The 26,432-nt window shown below is 37.4% G+C and overlaps 1 protein-coding gene across 9 annotated transcripts in view; it reads left to right on the plus strand.

Moving 5' to 3' along the window:
• The window catches only part of DNM3 (dynamin 3), a 547,902-nt gene that overhangs the window by 205,513 nt on the left and 315,957 nt on the right, over positions 1-26,432 (plus strand). For all 9 annotated transcript variants that reach the window (XM_072830615.1, XM_072830618.1, XM_072830613.1 and 6 more), the window contains 2 exons: positions 12,982-13,068; positions 18,399-18,469. In XM_072830615.1, coding sequence (XP_072686716.1) covers positions 12,982-13,068; positions 18,399-18,469 — 158 coding nt within the window. The remainder of the gene's footprint in view (positions 1-12,981; positions 13,069-18,398; positions 18,470-26,432) is intronic.

Here is a 26,432-nt window from a genome sequence, read left to right on the forward strand (position 1 = left end):
CAAGATGATGCATCAAAGCCGTGGGAGCACTTAACACATTGATTAATCATACCAAGTACTCAGGAAATGATGGCTAATCTACAAATGGCCATTTTATTAGCATCCAGTACTCTCTACTGTGTGATATTTATTGAATCTATGATGCAGAGTAGGAGGGGGAGAGACTTCCTCCTCATGGGAGGGTCGTGGAGGAACTGTGCTGGATTCTGTCCATTCTGTGGGGGCATGAAAGGGGTACCTTGTGTTAGAACATGTGGGAAGGAAGTTGGTGATGATGTTTAAGGTAGGGCAGACCTGGCCCCATGGCAATTAACACTGGTACTGATTTCTTGAAAGTGTAGATAGTCTGGTTTTGTAGGTTTTGTTACCCTTCCCTTTCTGTATGGCTATGAATAACCTCCCTGAACAACCAGTGGGAAAAAAGGAGAGACAGAAAACGAAGATGAATATGAACTTGGTTTCCAGTTACCTGGTTGAAAAATTCAGATGAAGAAAGTTGTAAGTAGTGAAAGAGGAGAGCTGGCTAAATCCCAAGATGCCAATGCTAAAAGAAAAGGAGATAAGGGAATTGCTTGGGGCCCAGAGTGGCTCTGGAGCTTCAGACTTTTTTTCTCGACCTCTAATTATTCTTCTACCTTGTTCCTTAACATCCTAGTTTTTTTCCTTGAAAATGAGAGAAAAGCCATTAAGATCTAAGGGACTGAGGAAAGGGAAGAGGATGCACATGGAGAGGGAAAAAAACCCAATCTTTACACCAGCTGTCCATTCAAAAACTCAAATCCCACTGATAATACTTCACATCCTTTTGTCCTTGCCTGACTTCAACATGCAGTTGCTCTTGCCACCTGTGTGGTTAAAGATCTCCTAATTGGCCTCTTTGTAGGTGATGCTGAATTAACTGATGTTGCATTCTCTGTTAACCACAGGATTGCCACTCTCAGTACTTGGATGTTTTCAGCCACAAGCTTTCCTTTAGATTGCCCATGTGCTCCCATTCCCACCAGGAAAGCTGGCTTTTTCTCAAGGGCCCATTGTGTTGTGCTTGTGTTCACGTTTGTTTAGCCAGTCATATTTCTTATTTTAATCATGTAGTTGAAATGAAGAGTAAATGAACTGATCAAACACAGAAAAGACTTTGAGTTTTGTTTCTATAAACATGGCTTTGGAAAGACTTGATAAAAAAGCTTTGCTGTTCATGAGGTGTAAGCAGGATAATGCTTAAAGAAGATGGGGGAGAGTTATAAAAACCTAGATGAGCTCTGCATTCAGATTGTTTCACAAGTGTCTTCAGGTTCTCCCTATGCTTTAAAGAGAGCCAAACTGGAAATCATAGATGAAGGATGTGGTTTATGTAAGACAGAAGACGCATAACTCCAATCAGCAGACCCATATGCAGAGAACAGGCCTTGGCCTCACATCAGAAGATTGGCACATGTGTGTATATTTATGTTTTAAGTTATATAGAGTGTTTATGGTATGTATGAGTCATTTTTTTTTTTTTTTATCGTTTCCCATTGTATCCAACTTGTAGGAAAACCAACAGTCAGTCCTGATGACATGGGAAGAGACAGCTTGTTCGTGGACACTTTTTGGCTTCTATTCTTTTGCTCTTCACTCTTTGAATCTCTCTTTCCATTATGCTCTCTGGATCAATGGTTGTTGTGTATTTGTCCTGTCTTCTCAAAACATTGTATAGTTTGTCTTAAATAAAACCTCGCCTTTTCCCTGAGATTATTGCTTACCCTTCACTCTCTTCCCTGAAGAATATTTATTGGCTTACACCCAAGGAATCTAAGGGCCTGCTTCAGGCTTGGCATCTGCCTACTTACTCTGTGGCTTCCAAACAGTGTGCCTTCAACTTCCTGTAAAAGTCTTCAGTAAAGGCCCCAATGGTACCAGCTCTGCTCTTCCCTTCTTTTCACTGTCACCATCGCATCTTAGTCACTCCCTTGCATTCATCAAGATATTTAGAACCTCATTTACATTTTTCCTCTTCATTGTAAATTCACTTTCAACTTGTATGACTTCAGTAGAGACTGTGTAGAAATCATATCCAACACCCAGGAACTACTGTTCTCCAAGATCTCTGACTCCAGTGGCTTTTGATTCATTCCACACTAGCATGATACTTCCATGACCTCTTCTGGTCCTTATCTTCATTGACAAATGTTTTACCAGGAGAGCCTTCAGCACTTTCAAACTGTAAGCCTAAGGTTTTCAGAATGCTGCTCACTCCTCCTAACTTCTTTAGGTTTTAAGTTAGTGAGAAAATTAGTAGAAAAGCTTAGAGGAGGATTGAAATTTAGTACCCACTTTGCTGCTGATAAATCTAGATTGGAAAATGTGTCTGGAACTTGCTGCTGAAGTGGTAGCCTCCTGTTACTTCCTGTTCCTTCAGTAAACCTTAAAGGTCACAGTGGTGGAAAGAGTTAGATGTGCACCCATAAGAGAGACAGAGTATTTGGGCTTGCCTTACATCTGCGGGAATGTAATCTAATAAAAGTTGGAGAGCCACATGTGAGTAGTGACTTAGGGTACCCACCCTGCCCAACAGAGAGCTGAGGATTGGTGCATGTCAGGTTCTCACTGTCTTACCAATCAACATGTCTTTCTCTGTGTGTGTGAGCTGAAGAAAATAATAGAAGTTTCTTCCATAGGGCTTCCCCAGGAGGGCAGAGTGTTGATGAAAGTTCCTACTATGAGTGAGATGTGCAAGGTGCTGTGGAAGAGTGAGTGAGCAACAGTTCTTCCTTCTACCTAACATTCTGTCACAAGCTCCTACCCTTCCAGTTTTCTTTCTCCTTTGCTCTCCTTATAACCACTCTCTGCTCATCAATTTCATTCTTATTTTCAGTAATGATTTCACAGAGAAAATAGGGACCAGAAGTGGGAATACGATTTTCCCAAACTTCCTGGTATTCCCAACCCTGTCCCTCCTTTCCTCTGTCTCTATTGAGGTGGTTTCCCTGGCTGGGGTTGGGCTCCTCTCCGTACTCTCACCCTCTTAAGGAACTTATCTTTTGATTTTTCTATTTCTTAAATCATCACTTTCTCTATCACATTAAAAAATAATCTAACTTAAAAGTGGTACCAACAATAACAAAAACCTATCCACTACTTTATTCTCCTTTTCTTCATGTGCAGCCTTCTTGGGAAAAAAAGTAGTTAGTATTTGCTATCTTTATTTTCTTATCTCCAGTTAACCCATAACTCTCTGAAATGTGACTTCCACACCACCACTCCATTGAGTAATTTTGGTGAAGGTCAACCAGAGACCTGATCGCCAGATGTAACACACACTCATCCCTGATGCTGTAGGCCTCTCTCTCTCTCTCTCTCTCTCTTTTTAAAAATATTTTATTTATTTATTCATGAGACACAGAGAAAGAGAGGGGGGCAGAGATACAGGCAGAGGGAGAAACAGGCTCCATGCAGGGAGCCTGATGTGGGACTCGATCCCTGGTCTCCAGGATCACGCCATGGGCAGAAGGCAGCGCTAAACCGCTGAGCCACCAGGGCTGCCTGGCTACTCTCTTTTTGAAGCTGATACCCATCTCTCATGGCTTCTCTTCCATCCTTCTCATGATCCCTCCTCTGTCTCCTTTAAGAGATTATCTACTTTTCCTATTTTTGAACGCCAGAGTCACACAGAGCTTATTCCAGGTTTTCTTCTTTTCCTATCTTTTTTCTCTGCCAGGTCATATCTCCCATGACTTATAGCCCTGAACAGTTTTTTTTTTTTTTTTTTTTTTTTTTTTTTACACTAAACTGTTCCAGTGCCATCCTAACTGGTCTTTCTACTTTCTACTTTTTGTCTGGCCACCATCAAATTCATGCTCCCCACTGCTGTCAGAGTGGCCCTTCCAAAATACAGACTATTTTGCCTGTTCCCTCAAAATTATGCAATGGCTCCTCCAATCTTGCAAATAAAGTATAAATCGTTTACAGTTGCTTTTAGTTTAAAATGTGATCCCTGAAGATACTTCTTGAGCTATGTCTATTGGTGCTTTGTGCTTGCTCCAGCCATTCCAAGTGATTTGCACCACCCTCACGGAATTTTCATGCCTTTCCCATTCACAAATGTGATTCTCTTTGTTTAGAATGTCTCCTTTGCCTCTTGCCTTCACCTGCCATCCCCTCTCATTTTTTTTGTCCAACTCAATTCTCATCACTTTCCTAAGAAATCTTCCTGCAGGGCCTCTGTGAGTCCTCTTCTGATCTCTGCCCTTACTCCCTTTACAGTGCTTTAGTTGGCACCCTATGTTTACTCCTATCATGGCATTTATGATGTTACATTGTGGTTTGTTTGTAATTTATTTAAGTGAACGTCTCCTCTTGTTGATTATAAGCTTCTTAAAAAAATGCAAAACTGTGTCTTTTCTCTTCTTGTTTTTGGCATCTAACATAATGACTAACCCCCCAGCAGAGGAATTCTATAAATACTTATTAATAATTTAGATATTCTAAGTTCTCCTGACACTAAATAAATCTGTACTTGGTTTTAAAAGAATATTTTAGTCATTTCTTTTAAAATAATCAAACTTGAGCAGGTTTTCTTTTCCTTCTTTTCCTTCTTTCTCATTTTGATGATCTTGACTTTTGCCCTCATTATGTCTACCTTCAATTTCTTTTACTTTAAAACTGCCCTAATTAAAATCTTTTGCAAAGCAAAATAGCCTTAGTTAAAGTTGATTATACCAGGACTTTATTACTTTTGAACATGAGCCATATATAACGTGATTATGTAATTTATTGTCCAATGTAGGACCCTTTTGAGATTGAAAGGGGGAGCTATTCATACATTCAGTGGAATGGTAGGAGTAGAGTGGACTACCCCAGGCAATCTGAAAGGCATAGTTACTCTAGCTGTATTGTGAATATATGTATACGCACTTAGAGTCTTAAAACAGTACTTTCATTTACTGTATTTCTCATGTTGAATGTCTTATGTGTAAAATATTTAATTTTTTCCCCTTAAACCACATAAATAAACATCAATGAAAAACATGGGATTTATGTTTGTTCAAGTAACAAAACACAAAGCTAGACTTCTAACCTGGGGGAATGCAATCTTCTCGGATATTTTCTCACTGTTGTCTCTGGAGCACTAGAGGACAAGACAAGAACATTAGAGCTTTCTGAGTTGTTTGGCTTCACTCCAAGGACATGGAAATTTCAGAATTTTTCTGGTGGGCATCAGCTCTCAGTTGCTTTGCTTTAACCCTAATTCTCTGGTGCACCATTGAAGGGTCCTGAGGTTCTTTCAGGAAGCGCTGAGAGGAACATCTTGTGTTTTTAACCACAGTTTAGCAACTGTGCCATTTATTGGCCTCTTGGGAAACCACATTCTTGGATTGCCATCATACCAATTAATTGATTTTTTAAAAAAATTTTTTACTCTGCTCAGAAAGAAAAAAAAGAAAAAGCTTTGCAAGGAAATAGAAAAGATGCCTTAGTTGGCTGTAAGAAAGACAAGAAAATTTTTTTCACTAAAGAGTGCTATTAGAAGAAATGCTGAATTTTGTGGCTAACTTAGGTGAGTCAATATCTTTCAATGATTACCCATACTGATCAAGTGAATCTAAAGTCCTTAGCATGGCTTTCAAGGTTCCAGTAATCTTACCCCTTTTCATCTCCTAAGCTCCTCCCACTCTCCCTTTCCTTGGTCCATTGCAGCTACACTGGTCTCCTGGTTTCTTCAACAGGTCAAGGATTTATGATGGTGGGGCCTTTGTACTTCTCATTCTCACTGTTAGAAATATTTATGTGGATCACACCTTTGCTTCTTTTTAAGTCTTTCCTCAAATGCCACCTAATCAAAGTGTTTCTCTGACTTTTCTATCTACATTTATACATGCCTCCCTTCAAACACACACACACACACAAGCATCACTCTTGATCTACTTACCAAACTTTGTTTTTCTTCATGGCACATATGACCACATGAATTATAATAAGTATGTCTTTTTTTTGTTGTTGTTGTTGTTGGACAATAAAGGGACTTGAAGAATATAGGCTCCATGGAAATAGGGACTTGGTTTGTTCAACACTGTATTCACAACCCTGAAATAGTCAGGTTTTAAATAATAATTATTGAATGGATACTTGAAAGAATAAATGGATCATATCTCATAGATGTGATGGGTTATTATCCATTTGACTAAAGTAGCCACTTGATTACCTTCCATGAAAGTCTGTAGGAGAATAGCTGCAAAGCATCATGCTCTAATAGGGCTTTCTTTTATGCCTAGATAGATCTGCTGTGGTTTCTACTCTACAAAAAGACTCACATTTCACCTCCTCTAATGGCTAGTCAACAAACTATTGTGTTTTGCATATAATAGATGCCTCATATAACTCAGGTTTCAAATCAGGCTGATTATTAAAGTTTGAACCTTTCATTGGATATTATAGGGATTCAGGCCTGGTGCTTGGCTTTTAAAAGATAGGAATTTCATCTTTTTGTTATTGTTACTTGTTTTTAAGCCCAGCCCCTGCTTTTTTTTTTTTTTTTTGAGCTATAATTCATATATAACATATTAGTTCCAGGTGACCACATAATGTTTCAGTATTTGTATATACTGTGAAATGATCACCATAACTGGTCTAGATAGCATTCATCCCCACACATAGTTACAAGAATGTTTTCTTGTGATGAGAATTGTAAAGATCTACTCTTAGCAACTTTCAATGGTCACGTGCTGTACATACATTACGTCCCCAGGACTTATTATTTTGTAACTGTAAGTTTGTGCCTTTTGACACCCTTCACCCATTTTGCCTGCCCAGGGCCCTGTCAATCACCAATCTGTTCTCAATGTCTAAGCTCAATTGTTGTTATTGGTTCTTAGATACTACAAGATTCTGTAAGTGCAATCATGCAGATTTGTCTTTCTCTGTCTGACATATCTCACTTAGCCCCTGCTCTCAGGGTCCTTCCATGTTGTCACAAATTATGGAATTTCTTTTTTTAATGGCTGGATAATATTCCAGGATTTTTGTTTTTTCATCTCATAATTCACTAAAGAATTTGTGATCTTTATAATTAATTCTTAATTTGTAATTTTCCCTGGCCTCTGCTTTTCCCCTTACTTTCTGTTTTGATTTTTCTTTTTAAACTCCTCATTAATATGCCTACCAGAGGTAAACTTGAAAAGAAAGAAAATGAAAATCTGATTATTATCTTCATGTGTTTTGAGACAGTGTCAACCCCATCCCTGGCCTCCTGTTTTAGTGTGCTCTGAAATTACTTAATGAGGCTGTCTCTTCTGAACACCTTTCAGCTTTATTTCACCCAATGTTATACTTTTATTTTTATTCCTTGGCATTTGCCAACTAATCCTAGAGTCCCCATTTCTCTGCTTAGAAGTGTTATGGTGAGAATATACCAACATCCCATACATGTTCTTCCATCATATACTTTACTATTTGTAGAAAATATTTGAGGTGTAGAGATGTGGGATTTGCCCACTTGGAGAAGGAGGGCGAACATTTTTCTATCTCTCTGACTATTTTACCCAAGGCCCCCTCAATGGAACCTGGTTCTCTTCCCCTTCCACCAGCTTCAGTTAGGTCTTGTGAGACCTATATGCTACTCCTAAAATAACAGAACACTTGATGAAAAATTTTCCCATTCACAATTGCTAGAAATTGCAACTTCTTGACCTCTTTATACTGAATCGTTTTTTATCCTTGATCACCTTTGTAAATGTAAATCCTTCTATTTTTCCTTTTTCATAATAGGTGTATTATTATTTCATAATAATAATAGGTATTTTCTTATTTCCTGAATGAATCCAGCGTTATGCTATACACAAATGCTAGGGATTTGGGGGCAGGTTTTAATTCACATAAATGGAATAAAATTATTTTATGTTTTAATGGGCAGCAAAATCATTATTGCTGCTCAGTTTGTAGTGAGTGGCCAACATTGGAAAGTTTATGGCCTTTGGATCAAAACAGAGCCCATACCTTTAGGTTAGCCAAACCAATCAACTCAAGTCATGTGCATAAAAAAATTTTGTTCTGATATTTGGTTTATTTTTTTGATTTATGTTTAGTATGGAACTATGAACAGATGGTACCTAATAACCTGACTCTTTGCTTAAGGCAGTGAACTAGTTAGTCTTGAAGGTGTGGAAATCTTTCCTCATCTTGTGTTTGTTCCAAGAGAGACGTAATAGCATGGCTCTCTTGGTCTGATTAATCAATGGTTAGTAACTTTTATAAGTGTATAATTTTTGTTTTATTGGATAGAAAGACCATTCAAGTGATATTTTTCCGCTAGGGAAAAATGTGACCTATGCTTGAAAATAAATTTTTATATTGAGGTGCCACCAATAGAATTAAACACTACCCTAAATAACACTTAAAATATTGGATTTTGTTAATACATGTTTTGTATTAAAAAAATACCTAATACTCTTTCTCTCAGACCATAATTAAAATCTTCTCTCAAAAAATAAAAATAAAAAAAATCTTCTCTCAGAATTATATATTTAAAGTTTTGCTTTCTAACATCATATATATTGCATTCTTTCTATATTGAATATTCCTTAAGAGTATTCAGTGTGATTTTAACAATAAACTGTATATTTTATTTATTTTTTTAAAAATGTGTTTATTCATCAGAGACACAGAGAGGCAGAGACCTAGGCAGAGGAAGAAGTAGGCTCCCCATGGGGAGCCTAATGCAAGACTCGATCCCAGCACCCTGGGATCGCAACGTGAGCCAAAGGCAGATGCTCAACCACTGAGCCACCCAGGTGCCCTAACAAGAAACTGTTTAGAAGTAATTTGTCATTTGATCGATGCTCAGCTCTGTCTGGAAGCTTCACTGTTATGATTTAAGCATCAAATCTTCTGAGACCTGCTCAGAGTAGGTTTAGCCACTTTTTTGTGTGTTTTCCCTTGATTTTTATAAAATATTTCTCTCTAGTATGACAGTATCTGTAAAGTCAACCTGCCACTAAGACTGGTTTTTAATATCAGGTAGTTTGACAAAAACTGAGCATCAAACTGGCTTATGGCAGTTGCCCAATGAGTGACTGCCTTGAAACGAATTTAGGAATATAGAATTAATATAACCAATAGCAAAGTCTTAATTCCTTGATTCTGTATAAATCAATTTCTAGAATATTTAAATAGTTAATAGGGGAATAAATGTCTAAAGATGATGTCTTCTAAATCAATATTATTTTGGCATACATGATTACAACTTTGATGATTTTGACAAAGTAAATACATTCTTACAACTGTAGCCTTTCAACTCAGTGTTAAGAACAAAAGAGATTGCAAACTCTAATGGTTAAAAATGGTTGAGGAAACTGATTGTGCCTTAAATAATGACAAGGAAGAGAGGTGAGGAATTGAACTGAGTGATCAGAGTCAAGTATTTAAAAAAAAAAAAAAAACAAGCAAACAACAGCAACAAAGAAAAGGGTTCTGCAAACTGAGCAGGAATTCCCATTGACTAAGCTAATGAAATGAGTGGCAGGAAGCCTGATCAGAGATTATTCAGAATGTGAGTGGGGCATTTACCTTCCTCATATATATTATGAGAAGAATGGGGTCTGAAGTGTTACATTTGAGAGCCAGCAATTCAAGCTAACATTTTGATTCTTAAATGTCTACAGTCTTTCCAGATCAACCAGCTAGATAGAAACTGTAGCAGCTGCATAACTGCCTTTCAGCAGTGCCTACATCCTGCACTGCTAGTGTCCCCTTCAGTATTTCTCCTCCTTTGCCTCCATGAGGGCGGTTGTTCCAGTGTGTTCTTTTCCTTTTGTTCCAGTTAGAATTTAGGCTCGTTTACTTTCCAGTTGTCTCAATTGTAGGTACTAAGTTATGCCTGTGGTGGGCTCCTTTCCTGGTGAAACTAAGCCCTTGGGCAGTAAGCTTGGAAAGGTCAGGAGACACACACACATACAGAACATCAAACCCTCTGCCAAGGCCAGGAGATGTGAAGGTTCTTGGATGATTCTGATTCTTGGGATCCTCTTGCCACTTTGGCCTTTCTCTAACTTAATGATAGCTGCACACTAGCCTGGGGTCCTTCAGCTGTCAAGTACTTTGTTTCTGAATAAATATTTATAGTGCCACTCTTCAGTGTTGTAAAAATAACTTTCTGCTATCATCTATTTTCTAAACGCTGTTGAAGGCATGCGTCTCCTGCTTAGTAGACCACTATTACTTGGGCAGTCACTTTTCCACAAGAGTACGACTCTGTACTTGTGTGGCTATTATCAAAATCATGGGTGCACTGTTAGCTTAGGATGCCCTGCGTGCAGAGGAAAAACAATTGCTCTGGTAGCTCAGGGCAGGATAGTGATTTGGGTCAGATATACCACTCAGGTTTGCCCTAATCAAAAAGAATGATTTGTTTTGATCAGCTATCTCTTCTATACTGAAAATGCTTTACAGGCCTCACAAAAAATTACTTAACACTATTCTCAGAGTATGAATGGACTTCTGGTATGATAGAACTTTTCCTGGAGAATGCTTCCAAAACTTGAGTGGAAGCTCCATTTGTATCCTACAGTTATTCATGAAATAAGCTCTCAAATGAGCATACATCTCAGAATTTAGCTACGTGTCTCAGTAACGGGGCAATGGTTTGGTGATCTCATGGAGAGGCACTGGGCTGTGATTTTGGGGGTAATCAAGGCAGCCAAGTCTCTGTGCTTTTATTATGATGTTATACAAGCCCTCTATGGTCACTGTAGAAAAATTTGGAGACTATAGAGACATATGTAGAAAAAAATGGAAATTATGTATAATCCCATCATTCAAAGAGGTTATGCCTATGAAGATTTTGTAGTCTTTGTGTAGATCTTTTACTGTGTACAGACAATAGACTTGCAGCTTTAGGAGGCTTAATATTTATATGTGATTTGTGATTATGATGGTTCCCATGAAAATTGCAGTTTGTTGTCTAGTTAAGAATATGTGCATCATGTATACTGTAAAGTTGATGTGTACAATGACCTTGTTTGACCACAGAGCAGCCTTATCTCAGGGTGGCCTAGTTCTAATTGCTTAAAAATCAGGAGAAATGTTAGGTGCTACAATATTACTCAAGAATTTTGAGATTTGTTAAGGTCTCAGGCTATATCTTTGAAGGGTATCAAGGGTATATGGTAGCCTGTGACTATGTGTATGTGTGTGTTTGCTTGAATGTAATCACATTATATATTTAGTGCCTTGATTTTCTTCACTTAGTATTATAAAAGCTTTACCATGTTATTATATATTATTTAGGAATTAGAATGAAAAATTAGGTATTGCATATTATTTGGATGGTTAATTGTATCCCATTAGTGGATCTACTTTAACTTTTATTTTATATTGTTAGAGACTTAAGTGGCTTAAAGAGTTTTGTTTATTCATTTGTCTTATTGTTGCTATTCCAAGTAATGCTGTGATGAATGTCCTTATTATTTTATCTCAGAATCCTGTGGAATAATTAGATCAACACATATATAATGGATGGTTTTAAGATTTTTTGGTACATATTGCCAAATTGCTTTCCAGAAAATTATTCTCATTGTCCCTTCCTCAGAAAATTTAAACTGTGCTAGTTTCAGGATACCCTCATCTGCATTAAGGCTTATGGAAATAATTAAAGCAGTTTGACAACATAATAGTTATTATCTTTCTTTTCATTTCTTTGGTCATTTGTGCAGTTTAATATTTTTCTTCTGCTTATTTATCATTAAACTTCTTTTTTTAATAAAGTCATATTGTTTGCCTGTTTTTATGAGATATTAGTGTTATTAATTTGTAAGTGCTTTAAATAAGAATTGCAAATAAACTTTGGTCTGTCCTAAGTCATGAATTTGCACCCTTCTCTCCGTTCTACTGCAGCCATCCCAGACCCAGTCACCATCATTTCCTATCTGAATTGCCTCAGGAGCCAAAATTCATAGCAGGCCTGCAAGGATCCCCCTGATCTGATCCCTGTTTGTGTTTCTAGCTTAACCATCAAACCATCCTCCTCACTCTCTGCTCTAATCTACCTTTGCTTCTTTTACCATTCATTGTTTCTGTTCCACATTGCCTTCACACGTGTTCCTATGCTAGACAGCTCCATTTCTGCCACAACTGTATAATTTTACCTGACTAAGCCCTTCTAGGTTAGGCCTCCTTAAGCCTCCTCATAGCATCCCATTCTTCTTCCTTACATTGAAAATAACTATGATTAATTCATTCCCTTTTGCAAATTAAATTTTTGACAATTATTGGCATAATTTAGATGGGATGAGTGATTGAAATGAATTATTTCTACAGTTTTGCCAAAAAGTATGTACACACAAACACATCTGTTAGGAAAGAATTTTAAAAAAAGTTATCTCTGTGGTTCATGGAATGAATCATTCTCAAAGACTCGTGTACAAGATGATGGGCTCTGGAGTCTAAAAGCTTGGGTTGGAATCCAATTGGAATCCACCAATTCTGAGCTGTTTACTCTTGGGCAAGTTACTTAACTTCTCTGTGCTTTGCTTTCTTCCTCTATAAAATGGGGTTAATAATAAAATCTTTTATGATTGTTGTGGATTTTGAATAAGCTAATTCATGAGGTGTTTAGCACACAGCCTAGAATATGGTAAGTACTCTATAAATGTGAGTTATTTTTCTCTTTTTCATCCTCATTTCCATCTTTGTTATCTTTGAACTTTATTAAGTGCCAACTCTTTAGAGCATAGTGCTAGATGGTATTTGGGTTTCTGGTTGTTGTTTTTTTTTTTTTTTTCCTTCAGGAAATTTCTCTACTAGTTGTTTCCTATCATATAATATCGTTATTTTGATTATAGTTTGCAGAGCCCCTTCTGTCACTCTGCCATTCTTCTTTCGTATATTTTACTTTTGCTTCCAGATTTGTAATATGTACATTCTGTAAGATAACATAATTTATCATCTCTGCTTCTTTTTTTGCAGTATAACTTTTTGAGTATTAACACTCAGATCTGTTTCTCTTAACAGCTGGCAAACTTCCCCAGGCTCTGTGAGGAAACTGAAAGGATTGTAGCCAACCACATTCGTGAGCGAGAAGGGAAGACAAAAGACCAGGTGAGGGGAAGCTTCCGTGGTGGGCAGGGTCCTGGTAGGTCCTGGTAGGAAGTAGAAGGTTTCTCTAGGTCTGTCTTCTGGTGGCCTCCAACAGTTGGCCTGTGTCTGAATGGAAAAAAGTAGCTGAGAAACAACCACATATTTTTATTTTTATTTTTACTTATTTATGGATTTTATACATGTGTTGCTATGCTAACCTCTTGTGTATGTTAAACAAGTATAAAATCTTTAGAAGGATGATATTTCAAAAGCAGTAATAGGAATTGCATTACTTTTTCCTCAGTGCTCCATGGATCATCGTGTTTGCCCCTAGCATGTATACACCCCACTTTGAAACCAAGAATTCAGAAACATAGAACATTTTTTCTCTGAGCAGGGGTTCTTAACTTTTAATGGGCCCACAAATAGGTATCAGGATATTCATAAATTCCTAAAATGTTCTGCAGAATGTTTGGTGTTTTCGATTTCTTTTCTGAAATGCTTATCCATGAAACCTGTGATTGGAAAACAATGTTTAAGAACAGTGCTTTTAAACATTTTTTAAAACATTTTTATTTAATAAATGTATATGGCTTGTAAGGAGTGGCCTTAAAATTATCTTCTAATCCTATTTAGTTCCATGAATTCAAAAGATTATTTTATGTAAAGATAAGTCATTAGAAAAAAGCTAAGGACTATGTGAAAATAATAAAAGCTTCTTAAATTTAGGTGGATTTTATTCTTATTTATAAAACATCATAATGGGAAGCACAAAGGTTTTCAAGTGCTCTTGGATTCCAGGACACAGCTGTGACAGCATGTAGAGGACACTGGACTCAGGCCATGTGTTCTCCACAAAATAACAGCATGTTCTTGTGAAAATCACTTCTCAGGACTGTTGTTTTCTCATGTACGACATTGGGATGTTGGTCTGTGTGATCTCAGAAGTCTCTAGAAGTTAGAATTCCAAGATTTTTGTGCTGCTTAGGTGATTTGGAAAGGCTGAGAGGGGGACCTAGGGGGGGAAAAAAGGAGAAAGGCAAAATAGAAAAGTGAGACAAACTGCAGGGGGAGAGACACAGGCAACCTGCCCCAGAGGGTGCATGCAGAGAAGGGAAGGGGCGGGTGGGTGGGGGAGGGGTGGCAACAGAAAGTGAAGAGACTGAATGGAGGCCCAGTACATTGGAATATTTGTGACTCAGTAACAGCTTGCTCTCTGCTCCAGCTAAGGGATACATTGCTACTAATTTTTATCATTGTGCTTTGAAAGTTAATTGAACATTATTTATAGTTTGCACTTGTTTTCCAGCTTCCACACCCTTGGATAGCTACGATAGCCAAAAGAGGAAAAAATAGACTTTATGACTTAGTGGAGATAAACAAATCAATGTTAACTCATGGGCCAATGAAATGAAGTGTAGGGCCAGATATAAAATCCTGCCACCAGAAATTCCCCACACATCTAATGTCATAGCTGCTGTTGGACCAAGAAAACTTAAATTCTAGTATCAGCTATACCCCTGACTTTAAGTCAGTAAGATAACTGTTTTAATTTAATATCTTTATAAAATTCAAAGGAAAATATGTCCTAACTCTTAGGGCATTTTACATTCCTCACCTAGGAATGTAAAAACAGTATTGGAGAAAAAGTAGTACAATTATTATAAATTATAAGCAATTGTTAACTTCTTCATTTTCATGTTTTAGAGTTTTTGCTTTACTAAAATGTTATACTGAAATTTAGCATTGTTGTTAAGACTGTAGGTTTCAAAAAAAAAAAAGACTGTAGGTTTCGGTTCGGACTGCCTGAGTTTGAATCCAAGCTCTCTCATTACTTTTTGTGTAAATAACAAGGTACTCAACATTTTATATACTTCAGTTTCCTCATGTTAAAGTGGGGGTAACACCATTTGCTTCAACGTGGATGGAACTGGAGGGTATTATGCTGAGTGAAGTAAGTCAGTCGGAGAAGGACAAACATTATATGTTCTCATTCATTTGGGGAATATAAATAATAGTGAAAGGGAATATAAGGGAAGGGAGAAGAAATGTGTGGGAAATATCAGAAAGGGAGACAGAACGTAAAGACTGCTAACTCTGGGAAACGAACTAGGGGTGGTAGAAGGGGAGGAGGGCGGGGGGTGGGAGTGAATGGGTGACGGGCACTGGGGGTTATTCTGTATGTTAGTAAATTGAACACCAATAAAAAATAAATTAAAAAAAAAGGAATAACTTGAAAAAAAAATTAAAAAAAAAAAGTGGGGGTAACAATGATGGTTAACTCAAAGCCATTTTGTGAACATGAAATGAAACAATCCAAATACAGCTCTTAGTTCTTCATTAATTTTAGTTGTTATCATCTTTTTTTCCTAAAGAGCTATGACACATAGTGTCTTATGAGAAAGAATTGCCTTTTTGTGATTTCCAGAGAAATTGTCTTCCATCTGCCCCTCTGATGTAATGATGAATTCATCCCCCCAAGTGGGAGATAAGGGGATGGAGCAGGTGGCTCTCTCCTAAGTGATGTGACCATTTCAAATGGCCTAATCTGACAGTTAATCAGTCAACTCCTTGAAAAAGCTGGTGCTTGACGCCTGTAATGTAGACCTATGCAGCACAGTAGAAACATGCATGATCTTGATAATGTGAATATATCAGTTTGCGTAGATCTCACATATGAGTTCTGAACTCTGTTGCTTGGGGGTCATATGATGCTTCTGAAGTAGCTGGTCAGAGAGGGGCCCATTTCCTCCAGCCTCTGTACCAGAAGTGCCTTGAAGTGTTCTTGCAGTTTTTTCAGTTTTTAAAAATTTTAAATAAATGATTACTAACCTCTGCTCTGGAAGCTTTGTAGGGAGAAATTCTTCAAAATTAAAAAATATGGGAAACCATAAACCTGTCTGTGAACTTTTTTCTAAAATGCATTTAAAAAAATCTGAGTACCTATTATACCAGATGTTTCCATACATGTAATTGCATGTGAAAATGGCTGACTTTGTGGGTGATTACTGCTAGCAGAGGCAGCTTTACTTTTCTTTAACTAAATATTCAATAACTGTGGTTAAAAAGGCAGTGAGAAACTCTGAGAAAGTGAAAAAATGAGAAAAAAATGTACTATTTTCCTTTTCATCCCCCACATGCGACCTGGCTCTTTTCCTAGGATGAACACAGACTCCCAGTTTCCAGGAATATGAATGAGAGCAGCCATAGTTTTTATTTTTTTTCTACTTTTTTCCTATACTGTAGTCCAAGTTAATGTGGATGAACGGCCAAGATATTCATGACAGCCTTTGGCAGTGTTGAGAATTATGTAGATATTTTGCTCTTTATGGTGGCAACAATTTATTTGTGCTTAAACATTATGGTTTATTGATACAGACTCCTGGCCAAGTGAATTTGGGAGTATGACATTTAACAAAATCTGGCTTCATTGTAGGGGGAATAGAGGCAATACCACAGATAATCTAATAATGATGATTCCTCCTAACTCTTTAGTTTTATTCATTAAGAGAAGAAATGAAATTGTATCTTATAATATGAAACTTTTTCATACAAGTATTATGTTATTGACCTATTAGTGCCTTTACCTTGACTTTATGTTTTGTAGTAGGGATGGATCTGGGGTGATCCATTTATTCTTTTTGTCAGGTCCCCTTGGGACTCACAGCAAGATTTGATCAGATGACCAGCTGAGATTAGCCATGAGAGCAAAGCCTCAGAGCTCATAGCTTTGGGTAGTGAAAGACAATAATAAGTGGCCATGAAATAATTATATGGTAATAAATTGCTCCCTTTAAAGTCTCCTTCATGGCTGGTAAAAATAATAAATTTATAGCCACAAATACTTAACTGGGTACCTACTGTGTATATCATGCTAAATTCTGGGCATAAAGTGGTCAAGTAAGCTTCCATGAAACTTGCTTGCAGTCTTGCAGGGAAGCAAATCAGAGAAATGAGGCTGGGAGGTGTGGAGACAGGGGGAGAAGCATACTCTCTGCTGAATAGGGAGCCTGATGTGGGGCTCCATCAGGGGTCTCTGGGATCATGATCTGAGCCAAAGAAGACATTTAACCAACAGAGCCACCCAGGTGCTCTCCCTTTTCTTAAGATTCTATTTGTTTGAAAGAGAGAGAGAACAAGCATGAGTTGAGGGGGTGGACAGAGAGAGGGAAGCAGACTCCCTGCAGAGTGGGGAGCCCATAGGGTTTGATCCCAGGACCCTAGGATCATGGACTGAGCCAAAGCAGCCGCTCAACCAACTGAGCCACATGCCCCATGGGCAGGGATTCTTAAGTATTTTTTTCTATCAACAAGTCTCAGCATTCTAGAAAGAAGGAACACAATTGGGAGAACAAAAGGAAACAGAGGAACTATATTTTGAATATTTCTGGAATAGAATTCTCTTTCTACAGTTTCTGGTTGGTTGTTCTACCCTCTCTTGTTCTAAGTTCTCTTATCTCCTATTTGAAGAATGTTTTCTACAGAGGGACTTTCCAGATCTCTTATTTAGCATTTATAAGCATCTTGTGATTAGAACATTTTCATATTTCGTGTTTACTGGAACATGCATTCAGTTCATTCCTTGACAAATCTTGATTGAATGTGCATGATGTTCTAGGCCCTGGAGATAGAGCAGTGGATATGGCAGATGGGGCCTGTATACTGAACAGGTAGATACTTATTATGTCAGCTGGTGGTAGTGCTACAAAGGAAAATAAGGCAGAGTAATAGGATATAAAGAGAGTGCTGTTAGATAGAATGGGCCAAGAGGTGATGAGGTGATCTCTTAGCAGAGAACTGAATGAAGTTTTGCTTTTGATAATGAAGCCTAGTGATCTCAAGGAAGTTTTCTATTTATTTGTATATTGCCTTTTTGAGTTGGTTGATAAGATGTTTCTTCTGCTTGCCTAGAAGGATCTTAAAGAGATACAAGAGAAGAGGAAAAGCAAGAGGTGATATTGTTATTTCATGGCTAAAATACAGTGTCTACAGGAGCAGGAAGCTCTGAGCAGCTCCTCACTGATACACACATGTCCTTTTGGACATTATGCCTACATTTTAGAAGATGAGAATAATTCTAGGTTCTATGTTAAATAGGCATAGAGTACCTGCCTATAAACTATAATACTTTGTCTTCATGGGGGACTCAGACTTTTGAGGTAGATTTTTAATTTCTGAATTTAGAGTGAAAATTATGAGTCTAATGAAAAGACTTAATGCAACTTTTCATTTTAACTGAAGACCTTTTTAAAAATTAAATGAAGATAAATAATTTGTGGGCAATTACTGAGTTTTGTGTTTGAGAATATTTACAATGCATTTTCACTGAAGTGTTTCTCTTTGACTTATAGGTACTATTATTGATTGACATCCAAGTCTCCTACATCAACACCAATCATGAAGATTTCATTGGGTTTGCAAAGTACGTGAAACACTTGATTGCTGCATGCATTCCTCCTGCTGATTTGTTGAGAATGCACATTGCAAATTTCTGCTACAACCATACTACTCTTGAGAGCACATTCTGTGTCAGGATTAACTCTGAGTCGACCATGTAGGAGGTCTGAACCTCACGGCCATGAGGCCATGTTTTCTCGATAACGTAGTTGGCTCTTTCATTGTGTGCCATGTGAAGTCATATGTGTCTTAGATATTCATTGTTTTTGGATGATGGTCTGCAGTTTGTACTTGAACTCTCATAGATAAGCAGTAACAGATGCACATTTAAAATATGTTTGGGAACACTTTCTCACATAAATTTGAAGTATCAAATGCAGTTCACAGGATACAAGCTATTTTAACATCCCTAAATCATAATATAGAGGTCTGTTTTTTTTTTTTTTTTTTTTAAACTACCCTTTGTAAACTTAGATGGAATCTTTTTGGATGAACATGCTCTTTTCTATAAAGTGTGTATACTTTATTTATACTTGTCTATATATTACTATTCTATCATACATGTATTCTGTTATATTCTAGTATTCTATTACTATATTCACAAATATTGTCATATACATATGCTTAGTTATTTAGGGTTGATTATTCATCATGTGACATTTTCAAGACCCCGAATTTACCATTTTTTCCTGGCCTTTAGTAGAATCAGTTTTTGTTTGCTTTTAAGGAATTTTGATTCTAACTCTAAAATATATTTGTGTCATATACATGGTTTCAAGTATATAAAACACAGTCTATTTTATATAAAATACAAAGTAAAGGGGCCTATGTGCTATTACTATATATTCAAGAACAGGGACAAATAGAAAAATATAATAACAAAATATAAAACAAATTTATCTAATTACACTCTGACTTAGAAGTAACAGATATGTAGGTCATGTAAGCTAAACCAAACAGTGGCTTGAGGAATTTATAGGCATGTATTAGGGAGCAAAGGCCCAATTATCCAAAAGAAAATGGTCTCATTCTAAACTTGGCTGTGATCATGATGGCTTAACCAAGGGTGTATTATATTTTGTATCCATCGTGTGGTAGATTCGTTTTCCTCAACTATTTCTGTAACCTATGTGTAAAGTTGTTAGAACACAGTGATGAATATGTTCCTTTGGCCAGTTGTCTTTTTAGCCACACTACCCACTCCAACTTCTAGATAGGTGTTTTCTCACAGGCATTTCATATAGACCTGCTCCCCTCTCTTTTAGCCCCTGTGGCTCTCACCAAGTGCAGTGCTCATTTCCTTACACAAAATCACAGTAGGAAGAAACCTAGACTCTAATACACCTCTCTATCCTGGCCTTGGAAGGGGGGATTTGAGAATTTCTGCCCAGTCTCCAGCACACTCAGTGAACTCCATGTGGCTGGTGCCAAGCACTACACTTGTTGCTATTGGGGAAAATATATAAGAAAAAGAAAAAAATATGTTTTTGTCTTGAGGAGCTTGCCTAATAATCGAAAAGTAGAGAGAAACACATGTAAAAAAGTTAAGCCAACACGTTCTCCATTTACTTCACTTGCTTCTTTGAGGAATTTAAAAGAACAACAAATCCTTGAGCCATTTGAAATAACAGGAATGCTGCCTTTAATGTTGATTTTTATTGGTTACAAATGCCTGTTAGTTTCTTATAAAAATGTAGCAGATGTAGATGCAAACTTGACACTATAGCTTAAAAGTGGAAAGGATGTTGCAATGTTGCCCTGCTGTGGTACCTGATTCGAGGAAGCAAAAATCATAAGGAATTTGGAGGGATTCACGATTCTTTGAACAAGTTTTGTAATCAGTGCTACAATTTCATCTCATCCGTATAGTCAGTCTTCTTGAAACTTTCCCCCCTTATCCATTTATCTATTTATTTATTTATTTGTTTGTTTGTTTTTAAAGATTTATTTATTTTAGAGAGATTATTTTAGAGAGAGATCACGTGTGAACGCAGGAGGGTAGGTTGGGGTAGGGGAGGAAGAAAAGAGAGAATTCAAGCAGATTCCCTGGAGTGTGGAGCCTGATGTGGGACTTGATTTCATGACCCTCAGATCATGACCTGAGCCAAAACCGCTTTGGTTGTTCAACTAGCTGAATCACCCAGGTGCCCCATACTCTTATTTATTTTTAAAGATAAATGGTCTAGAGTTACAATATTTTCTATGTCATAAACTGTTCACTATTATATTGACTAGGTTTCCAACAGCATATAATTTTGCAAATGTAAATACTTTCAAACTCAACTTTTTGATGCAGTCTCTCTGTAATCCAGGTGACTGCCCCATTTTCCCAGCAGTGAGATAGGCTTGAACCTTTATGATGTTGAGGGAGAAAAAAGAAGCATTGTTCAAACTGCTTTAGGCACCTAGCAACTATGCACATTTTTCATCTAATTTAAACTGCACATCTCAACTTTCTTTTAAAGGACTAGCCTAAGAGTCAGCAGTCTGGATAATTTTTCCAGGATTTGTCACTGGTGAGCTTTGGGTTTTGGCAAGTCATTTAGCCTTTCTGTATCTCAGTTTACTGCTCTATCAAATGGAATAATAAATAATCCCTGTCTTGTGTACCTTTCAGGATTGTTGGAAGATCAAATTAATGAAGTTATGGGAAAGTGCTTTTGAAAACTGTGGTGTAGTCTATAAAAGTGAGAAAGTGCCCCCCCTCCACACACACACAGATCCACAGAGGAATTTGATTACTTTAGGTGTACCATTTTACTTTGTTATGAAATTTATCATGATTGGAGTATGATTGCCACTGGAAAATTTTTTTAGTTGCTGATATTATCTCTAAACACGACTCAGAGGTGAATGTTCTTTCCATTTGTATGCTGAGTTGGAGTACATTTCAGTGTGACATGGGACAATTATAAATATGAAGAAATATTCATTTCAAAATCACTTAAGGGGTTGTGGTATTTTTTTTTGTGCTTTTAAAAATTAAAAAAATATGGTTGTAGCTATAAATTTTAAAGTTGGCAGGAATGCTGTTTCCATCAAAGAAGAAAAGTCAAGCCATATTTGAAGACAATTATGTAAGTATTTTTAAGTTCCAAAGATAGAAAATTAAGGTCTGGAGTTGAGGAAAATAAGCATTTATTTCATGAGATATTTAGAGAGTTGCCAAAAAAGGGGATCCACCTCTCAGATTTATAGGATGTTGATGGACATAGCATTTTACACACATATATGTTTTTTTCAATTGGGATGACATTTTAGGGATCCCTGAGTGGCTCAGTGGTTGAGCGTCTGCCTTTAGCTCAGGGCGTGATCCCGGGATCTGGGATCGAGTTCCACATTGGGCTCCCTGCATGGAGCCTGCTTCTCCCTCGGCCTGTGTCTCTGCCTCTCTCTCTCTCTCTCTCTGTTTCTCTCATGAATAAGTAAATAAAATCTTTTTAAAAGGTTGGGATAACTTTTCTTAAAATTAAAAAAAAAAAAAGAAAACAAATTGCTAAAATTAGATTAACAGAATATTAATTCTCAGAGTAGTGCCCAGACTTCCCCTTTCTGCTGTAGGCCTTACTCTGCCATGCTGAATGTGTGGAATTTTTTTCATCTCCCAGCTATTTGTCAAACATGGACCGTAAAATATGTACCATGTGTAATGTATCCAAGTAAGCACTGCTGTAGGCTTGCTTTGGAATTTCCTGATTTTTGAAAGCTTGATCTTTATATTATAGTTTCTGAATCTAAAAGTCCAATATTTCAGAAGAAAACATCAACTTACCTCAGGACTTAAGGATTTTAATTGATTATCTCTGTTGAAAAAAAAAAACCAACCCTACATTCTTTTTTTTTTTTTTTTACACAATACTAGGTTTTGTTATTTAAGAAAACAAAAGCTACTCCAATTGTTCTTTTATTCACTTCCCCTCTTTCTCTGTAACCCTGCTATATTTGAATAGAAAGGCAAGCTTGTTAGCTGAATGCCTTGGAAAGTGAACTTTCATATTTCTTGTGCTCTTCTTCATTTGTTTCATGGGCACAATTTGCCTTCCGTCTATAACCTATACAGTCCAATTGTTTAAAAGAAAAATAGGCTCTAGATATAGACCATCAACAGTAATATCTCTATGCTGTGAGTGGCAGACCAAGTCCGTTTTTCAATCTGCTGGGTAGGTCTCAGCACCTGTTTTCTCATAGTTGAAAGTGTGCAGATTTCAGTTCCTTATTATATGAGTACCAGGAAAATTCTATTGGTTGTAATATTCATGGTATCTCTTTTCTGATCCTCTGGAGTGCCTTTGTTGCCACTTAAAAAAAGATTTTATTAATTTATTTGATAGAGAAAGAGTAAGAGCAAGCACAAGCGGTGGGGGGGCAGCAAAGGGAGAGGGAGAAGCAGGCTTCCAACAAACAAGGAAGCCCAATGTGGGATTATGACCTGAGCTGAAGGCAGATGCCTAACTGACTGAGCCACTCAGGTACCCCTGTTGCCATTTTATTAAAGGTGGTGGTATATGGAAACCTTGGCATCAAATTCCAGAGCAATGTGTTTTTTTCCCTTTTTTTTCCTAATACATAATTATATTATATCATAAGGGTGTTTTTAGTTCCTATTCTTTAACACAAAAATGTTCTCTCTCTTATGGAATCAAATTTTGGGTATTATAACAAGATTGATGATTCTTTTGACTCATATACAAATTCAGGAATTAAATGCTTGGTTGCTTTACTGGGACTGGTATCAAGTAGAAATACAGGGTTGAACAACTTGCAAGGGCATCATTAATATCACCTATTAAAAAAATCACCTATTCAAATAAGTTATGAATTCTAATGTTTTAAGCACCATTTTAAAAATCAGCAGACTTCTACTTTTCTCTTTCATTCTCAAATCTGTTATTTTGAACATTATCTTCATCTCTGAAGTGGATCTTAGAAGGTGAGTCATCCTTCTTTGATAGGCCCCCAAATCCTGGAGGATTTTCTTGCGTAATATTTAGCCTGTGACTTCACTGAAGATCTTGCAGGGGGAATTGACATTATGTAGTTTTTTTTCCCTTTTGGCTTCAATCTGATTAGATGGAGCCAAGCTGGGATGTGATAAGCTGTACTCTTGGGACTCTTGGCAAGTGTTCATAATCTTCTTGGGGTAGTATAAAAGGACATTCTGAAAGAGCTTAACTTAATTCCAGAGCAGTGCTGTCCAGTAGAACTTTCCGAAGGGATGGAATAATTTATAATCTGTGCTGTCCAATACAGTAGCCACCAGCCACATGTATCTATTGAGTAGCTTAAATGTGGCCTACAAAACAAAAGAAAAGAAATGAAAGTTAAATTAAATTTTAATTAAAATGTTGATTTAAATAGCCACATTTGGCTACCAGTAACTGTATTGAACAGCAGAGTTCTAGAGTATGGTGAGTCCAGCTGACTGCTGTGAGTCCTTCATTGGTAACAGCTTGGTGGTGACCTACAATAGTGGCTACTAGAAGAGGAAAAGGAGATAACTTTGTTAGCTGCTGCTAAGCAAACCCCGAGGCTTAGGAATATGCAGTCAACTCTTGAATTGCTCTATCACCAAAGGATCATAAAGGGCTTTTTCCTTATACTGCCTTAAGTCTGTATGTTGCCATTTTGCTGGTTTTTTCTCTATCATGGTTTCTATTAAAGTTAAATTGATTTCCAAGTCTCTTCTACAAACTAAACATAGTAGTGGAGGGTGAGGCACACCCTAATGTCTGCTGTGGAATCTGCATCTCTGAGGGACTCCATTTCCTTGATTTATTTGAGCCCTCTATGAGTTGATGTAGAGTCAACATTTAGATTTCCCTTTTTTTCTTTCTCACGTCTCTTTCACTTTTCAGCCCACTGCAGTCTTGTTTCTGCCACATTACTGTACTGAGACTGCTTTTGGTTGAGACAAAACAGCTGATCCAATGGGCAATTCTGAGTCTTCCATTTTATACCATAACCATGTCTTGTTGAGCGCTGCCCTTTACTTCAGCACTGCTCAACTATCTCCTGGCTTTCCTCTTTTTCTTCTAGCCGCTCCTCAGTTTTATTTGGAGCTCTTCATCCTCCAAACATGGCTTAAAAACTGTTTTGTTTTTTTTTTAAATCACGATTCTTTCATAGATCCTCTTTTCTGCACTGTCCCTGACCAATAACTCCCATTGTAATGGTTGCAGTTACCCCCTTTATCTAATGATTCTAAACCTAGACATCCATTCCAGAACTTTTTCCTAGACTGTATACCATATTCTATTACATACTAGGCATCTCTACTTGTATATCCTGTGGAAACCACAACCAAATATTCCTAAATTAAACTCATCATGTGGTCTTAGAATTTAGTCCTCTCCATTGTTCCCTCTCTCTGTGGATGGAAACTCCCAGTTGTTCACACCAGGAACCTGAGCATCATTCTCTATTCTTTCTTCCCCTCATCTTTGTTTCCCTCCATCTTTATCCAGTCCATTTGATTCTACCTCTATAATATTTTTTGAATTTGTCTATTTCTTCCTGTCATCATTAAGACTACTAAAGTTAGTCTTCCTTTGCCTGGGTTACTATAGCGGTCTCCCTGCCTCTTGGTATGTTCATTCTCATTCCTTTTGGGATTCCCTATTACTTTCAGAATAAAGTCTAAACTCATTAGTGTGGTTTTCAAGGTCCCGTGGAGTCTGTCTTCTGCTTACCTCTTCAGGCTATTCTATCATCATTGTTTTTCTCTGGCCCATCCCCTAGCCCCTATCTTCTGGTCAGACTGACCACTTTTGCATCTCCCTCAAGGTACCACACTCTTTTTTTTTTTTTTTAAGATTCTATTTATTTATTAATGAGAGACATAGGCAAGGGGAGAAGCTGGCTCCCTCTGGGCAGCCTGATGCAGGACTCAATCCCAGGACTCTGGGCAGATGCTCAACCGCTGAGCCACCCGGGTGCCCCAATGTACCATACTCTTGCTGCAGCACATGTCTATGGCACACTTTTTTATATTATTTAAATTTCTTATTGCAGATAAATATTAATAATCTAGTTAAAAATAACCTTGGTATCAAAATATAATTTCATGAATATTTCTTTTTTTAAAAAGATTTGATTTATTTGAGAGTGAAAGAGAGAGAGCACAGAGGGAGAAGTAGATTCTCTGCTGAGCAGAAAGCCTGACATGGGGCTGGATCCTAGGACCCTGAGCCAAAGGCAGACACTTAACCAACTGAGTCACCCAGGCACCACATACTTTCATAAATATCTCTTAAGAAACTACTATAAACACTGTGCTGGGTAATTCCAGTGGTAAGAGAGGGAAAGATACCCAGATTAATGCAACACATCATCAGCCATCAAGGAGCAGACATAGTTGGAGGGAGTTAGAGATCTGCCTATAACAAGGTCCTGTTTGTATAATACAGGCACAGACGAAGAGCTTTGGGAGTTCATGGGAAAGAGAGATAATTGGAGATTTCTAAGAAGGCATAATCCAGAAATGGTACTCGATTGACTCTGAAAGCTGAGCAGGACTCCAGCAGTCAGAAGGAGGGGATCTAGGCTGGCTGTTTCCTATCTTCCCTGCTTCAGAGTCAATACTACCCATTTCAGGGAGGTAATTTTACTAAAACATTGCTTTGATCATGTCATTTGCTGGCTCAGAAACTTTGAATACTTTTTGCTGCCTCTAATATAGTGGCCAAATTCTTCATAATTGGCCTCAACATACAGTTATTGTACTAGATGGCTTTTAAGGTCATTTTACAAACCTGAGTCTATGATTATATAATTTTGCCGTAATAGTTTTACTTTCCACAACTTCTCTACATGCCTCATTTTTTCTACCTCCTGGCTTTGCTAATACTACCCTATTCTCTTGGAATGCAGTTGCTTGTCTTCCTTTATTAAAGTTTAACCTCTTTTCAAGTTTTCTGTGAAAATCTCAGATCACATCAGACCAAAATAATCTTTCTTTTCTCTGAACATACAGACCAATTACTATGTAT

This window comes from Canis lupus, chromosome 6 (assembly GCF_048164855.1).
Source record: "Canis lupus baileyi chromosome 6, mCanLup2.hap1, whole genome shotgun sequence".
Lineage (NCBI taxonomy): Eukaryota > Metazoa > Chordata > Mammalia > Carnivora > Canidae > Canis > Canis lupus.